Source organism: Aedes aegypti, chromosome 3, assembly GCF_002204515.2.
Source record: "Aedes aegypti strain LVP_AGWG chromosome 3, AaegL5.0 Primary Assembly, whole genome shotgun sequence".
NCBI lineage: Eukaryota > Metazoa > Arthropoda > Insecta > Diptera > Culicidae > Aedes > Aedes aegypti.
In genome coordinates, this window is record NC_035109.1 from 275,130,312 (window position 1) to 275,135,733 (window position 5,422).

At 34.1% G+C, this 5,422-nt stretch overlaps 1 protein-coding gene across 2 annotated transcripts; it reads left to right on the forward strand.

The window, feature by feature from the left end:
• Positions 1–3,571: 3,571 nt before the first annotated feature.
• On the forward strand, positions 3,572–4,829 carry LOC5579531 (serine protease Hayan). 2 transcript variants are annotated; one of them, XM_001647788.2, is made up of 4 exons: positions 3,572–3,835; positions 3,900–3,928; positions 4,001–4,266; positions 4,328–4,791. In XM_001647788.2, exons 1-4 carry the CDS (start codon positions 3,661–3,663, stop codon positions 4,770–4,772), a joined length of 915 nt encoding a protein of 304 aa, XP_001647838.2. In that variant the 5' UTR covers positions 3,572–3,660; the 3' UTR covers positions 4,773–4,791. The 2 variants fall into 2 exon arrangements, with proteins under 2 accessions (XP_001647838.2, XP_001647837.2); XM_001647787.2 differs by having other exon boundaries at positions 3,574–3,835; positions 4,331–4,829.
• Positions 4,830–5,422: the final 593 nt, after the last annotated feature.

Here is a 5,422-nt window from a genome sequence, read left to right on the forward strand (position 1 = left end):
TCAAAAAATTAAAACTCAGAAACTATTTGTCTGATCGGTTTGGTGTCTTGCGCAAAGTTTTAGATTATTGTTGGAACTATCTGGAAAATATATACACTGTAAAAAAATGTTGTAATATTTTTATTTCGAAAATAAAGCTTCAAAATCCATTTTCTCAAATATCGTTTTTATGATTTTTTTTATATTTTAAAGAAGACAAAAAATGGAGTCTTTTGCACAGTGGGTCAAGATGGAGAAATCATGGACAAAAATAATAAAAAAAAAATAAATAATAATAAATGTGGTCTAAATAAACTTTTTGAATGCTTTTCAACCCGATTTTATGAAAGTACGCAAAATTTGCAACAAAAAAGGTATATGAAAAAAAAATTGCTTATTGCTACCGTTTCCGAGACACAGCGATTTTAAAATTAAATTTACTAAAAATTCACAACTTTTGGTTGTTTTCGGATGTTTTTCGAGTTGATAAAATAAAGAATATTTTATTTCATGTTCTTATACAATGATGGAGCGTCTTATTTTGATACAGATTTCTTACTTTTTCATAATGTTTACAATTTTTTTACTATCATTACAGTTTGAAAATTGCCTAACTTCTATTTTATCTACGGAAACTGGCATAAATGAATGGTATTTTTGTGTTCCCTGAATAGTTATTGCTTTCGAATATTGTTCATTATGCTGCTCCTTGATATGTTCATACTCTGTTGTAGTTGCATAAGAAAAGAAAATTTGTGTTAGTTGCTCCTCCTTTCGCTTTTGAGCCCAATCAAATAATTCCTCGGCATTTTTGATGAGATGTTCACGTTCTTTAGCTAGACTAGCCCTTGTAGCCATGCGTTTTATTGTTTCCCCTAATGCATCGCAGGGCCCTTTGCCATGCGATATTGCGAAAAAATGCCATTCAACATCTATATCATAGTTTTTCTTAAATTGGCAAAGACTAGAAAAGTTCTCTCTATTTTTATATTGTGATGCAGCTCCATCGGACATGAAATAAATTTTGTTCAAATTTGAGTGCATTTCTTGGCGTAAAAAATTCATCATTTTCGAGATAAATAAGTTAACGGATATAGAATCATGCAGCAAATCTTCGGAAATTACTACAAAGCTTAAATGATTGAGCATGCCATTTTCCTTAAAATAAATCGCAAATAGATGAATAGTTGCTTGCTGCGCTTTCCAGTGATGACTTTGAACTTCATCCTGAAGTACAAAAGTGTTATTTTCTGAAAAATCACATATAGCTACAAATTCTCTTTCCTGCAAGTTATTTTGTTTTATTTTTCAAAAATGTAGACTGCTTTTTTTAATTAATTCATGTGGTATCAATTTTTCTAACTTTTGAATGAAATAGGAAATAAACTCCTCCTTCTGTTTTGTGAACGTCTCTATATCGCATCTATCAGTTGTGACCCATTGTTCAAAAATAATTTCATCAACAAATTTTTCATCCATTTCTTTTAATAACTTTTTTCTAATGAAGTTGTGTCAATTCAATTTTCACATCGGCGTAAAAAATAATCTACTGTTGCATTTTCACATGTCAAACTATCTGTAAACACTTTTAATTCATTAGATAAACCGTATTTTTTTAAGCTGTGGGTTATGAGATTCCCATTTTCGTGAATGGTACATACACAAACGTTGTGAGTTCCCGAGCTAGTTAAAAGTTCACAGTTTTTAGGCCGAAGTTTAGCAAATGATGAAAATCCGATTTGTATTTCAGTATTCAATTCCTGGAATCGGTTGTAGGCCTCTTGCAATGTGGTAGTCATGAGCCTTTTCTGAACAGCTTGGCGATTTCCGTCCTTCCTAATTGTTACACAATCGCTGACCAGGCATTGCTCGATTGGTTTCATCATACTCGTAAAATTGCATAACCGCGTACTTGATATTTTCATCCAGTCCAGTGGTTGCCCTCGGACCAATAGTAGAATGCACGCCGCTTTTGTTCAGTAATTGTTTTGCTTCCGTTGCCGTGTATAAAGTTGTATCAAATGTGTTCTTAATTATGAGCCTCGAAAATGACCGAAAATTTAAAATTATATCATAATTTTGTATTAAAATCGCTAAATCTTTAAAACGGTAAAAGTTAGCCTGATTTTCCTGTATACCTTTTTTGTTGTAAATTTTGCGTACTTTCATAAAATTGAGTTGAAAAACATTTAAAAAGTTTATTATGACCATTTTCAAAAATTCACCTTTTTTAAAAAAAAAATATAACTTTTTTGTCCATCATTTCTGCATCTTGACCTACTGTGCAAAAGACTTCATTTTAACATATAAAAAAATAAAAGAATAAATCAAAAATACGATTTTTGAGAAAATTGATTTTTAAGCTTTATTTTCGAAATATAAAAAATTACAACATATTTTTTTATAGTGTATATTTTTTTCCAGATAGTCCCAACAATAACCTAAAAATTTGCGGAAGACACCAAGCTGGTCGGACAAACCGTTTCTAAGTTATAGTTTTTTTTTTAATTGTTAAGGATTTTTTTTCTTAGGCCCTTCTTAAAAGTAAGGCTAGAGTCAAAATGGCGAACCGATGATGCAAAAAGACGTTTTTGGGTATAAAGAAAGCATGTGCAAAATTTCATCCAAATCAAAAAATTTAAAATAAAATTTGGGAAAAAAAAGTCGTCATTTTCTGCGGAACCGCTCTTTTCTGAAACATGCTGAATATTCTACAATAATTCATCGAAAAAGTGTTTTGTGAGTTATTTGTTTGCCTTTTTTATCACTCTAAAGATAAGCCAGCCATCAAGATTCGATATTAGTACACGACACTGAAGACGGCCTTACAGTTGAGGTCGAAATACGCGTATCTGTCAAAGGATACAAACTCTAGTGTAATTAGCACTAAAGTACTAAATTCGGTTTTTTCATCTACTTATAGGTATTCAACTAAACAGCTCGAAGATTTATTATCATTTGAAATTTGTTAAGTTTTCATGGGTAGACTAATTGATACTTAAAGAATTAACAATCAAAACATAGGTTTAATTGACTGAAAATTACTACAATAGATTTAAAAAATCATCAATAAGTCAAATAATAATTAAAATCATTTAGTTTTAACTATGTTAGTTGGGTAATACATAAAAAACTGTAACGTGAACAAGAAACGAATATTATTCGGAAATAATGTTCAACAAACGTTTTAGTTGTTCGAATAATTATCCAGGAAATCCAAAGTATTCAGAGATGTCCGATACATAATTCGAATACTTCCGAAAAAAAAACACTGATGCTAATGTGAATAATAAAGGTGAACAATTAATGTTGTGATTTTCAACAAGTTTTAAAAATGGCTGATAAATTGTCCTCAAAAAATCTCAAAAGTGAACATTGTTAAAAAATTATTTTTTCTTGCGATGTACGTAGCTGCAGTTTATGAGTCACCTAATCAGTGTAAGAAAACTTTATGCAGTGTTAATAAATAGCAACAGATGAGCGACTTGAGCGCAAATCGTTACATCAGATGAACGATCAAGTGATAATCAATATTTTAAAACTTGATCATCTTATCACCTAGTCAATGAACGAATTGGTAAACAAGACAACCCCCATTCAACTCACAAACGGATCAGTCCCCTTCTGGCTGTGAGTAGATGATGACCTGATTTAATTGGCAAGTAGTTCAGAGGCATCGAAATGACACGGATCATAGTTTTCGCCTTATTGTGCGTACTCCTTACGGGAATAGTTTTCGGAGAAGTGAGTCAATCTTTCAATTCGGTTAATATCACAACTGTTGACCCATTGAGATATCATGCTCTACAATTGTTCAACAACGATCATACTAGCAGGAAACGCCTAGCTATAAGAAGTGAGTGTTAGAGGCGTCATTTTGATATTGGATTTGGTTTCAAGACATGTTTTCTATTTCACAGAATGTTATTCTTATAACTTCATTTACCCGGTAAGTGGAACTTTAGCTGTGATTAGTAAACTCAGAAGCGTTCAAATGAATAAATATAACTTTCATTTATAGTTGAAAATCTTTTCCACTGAGGAACCTTACTTCTGTGCGGCAGTTTTCATCAGTCAGGATTCCCTTCTGACGACGGCTTTGTGCATGAAAATGATGCAGCATAGCGATGAGCACCCCTCGAACCACATGTTCGCCATGGTTGATCGTGAGGAGGTTTTCTTCTATGAGCATGGACGGCGCTACGTCAGCAAAGTATTTTACCATCCAAAGTTTGAAGATGAGCCAGCCTATTACAACGTGGCAGTCGTTAAGTTGCGGAACTCTGTGTAAGTAAACGCAAGGAGCATAAAATACATTCAATTAACTGATATGCTGTCCATTAATCAGTAGATACGATCGAGACACCACCGGACGAAGCCACGTGGCATGTCTTTATCCAAACAAGCACATGAAGAATTCGAAGGCCATACTCGGCGAATGGTTCGAGTTTCAACCGGAACAGAATCCATCCTTCCGTTGGCTGGATTTGCCGTTCGTCACTCGGAAGGAATGCAACGCCGAGCTGGCAAAGATGAAGCGACCCGTTCCGGAATTGACTCGTGGCCTGCTGGAGTCGCAGCTTTGTGTGCGAGATTCTCACAATGCATCCCTCACCCGGTTCTGTGATCCACGTTCATCGGGGCCGCTGTTGATGACTCTGGGAAGCACTGTCTACGTGGTCGGTCTCCCTACGGTGCACATCGATGACTGCACGGTGGACATTGAGGTGTTCAATCGAGTTTCCCAATTTTTGGATTGGATTGAATCGGTGGTGTGGCCCGGACAGGAATAGAACAGTGATTCCTTCCCCTCATTAAAATTGAATAAAATTTTGCCTTCCGTAGGAATACGTTTCGAGTTTTTTATTTTATAAGAAGTATGACATCAACCGAAGATTACCCTCATCATCGATGAATGTTCCAAAAATGAGATCAATTTATGTCATGCGTGGCAGTTTTATGTTGAATAAAAGGACCATGAATTTGAATTGAGCTATTTTTCTTTTTGCAAATGACCTTTTTAGTGTCTTTTTTATTTGATTTTTCTTCACTCTCCAGGGATTCAATCATTCAAAGGTAGAGATGTGCTGTCTTTTTTTTTTGCAAAATAAGATTGATGATTTTTTCGGAATGTAATGTCTTGACTACGTCATAGGATAGAAAAATAGAAATGATACTGAATTCTGAAATAAATTCGTTGGGATTCGAAACTTATGTACAGTAATGTCACGGCGTGTCTAAAGCCGCTATTACAAACTAAATATCCACCAATTCAGCATTCACCATTCGAAAGATATACTATACGAGCACCTTTTCCATGAATTCGAAAATATTTCAACGAGGGATCCAGAAGTAATAACGTTTTTAAGGTTTTGGTCTTCACTGAAGGGATATTCACATGCATGAAAATATTCCCTAACAGTGTATCATTAACCAACCAAGT

What these genes read in the sequence shown, in the direction of transcription:
- LOC5579531 (XM_001647788.2), top strand. Translation starts at nt 3,661, where the DNA reads ATGACACGGATCATAGTTTTCGCCTTATTGTGCGTACTCCTTACGGGA. An exon ending in GAAACGCCTAGCTATAAGAA is followed by an intron (nt 3,836 to 3,899) that starts GTGAGTGTTAGA and finishes TCTATTTCACAG; the next exon opens with AATGTTATTCTTATAACTTC. An exon ending in CTTATAACTTCATTTACCCG is followed by an intron (nt 3,929 to 4,000) that starts GTAAGTGGAACT and finishes TTTCATTTATAG; the next exon opens with TTGAAAATCTTTTCCACTGA.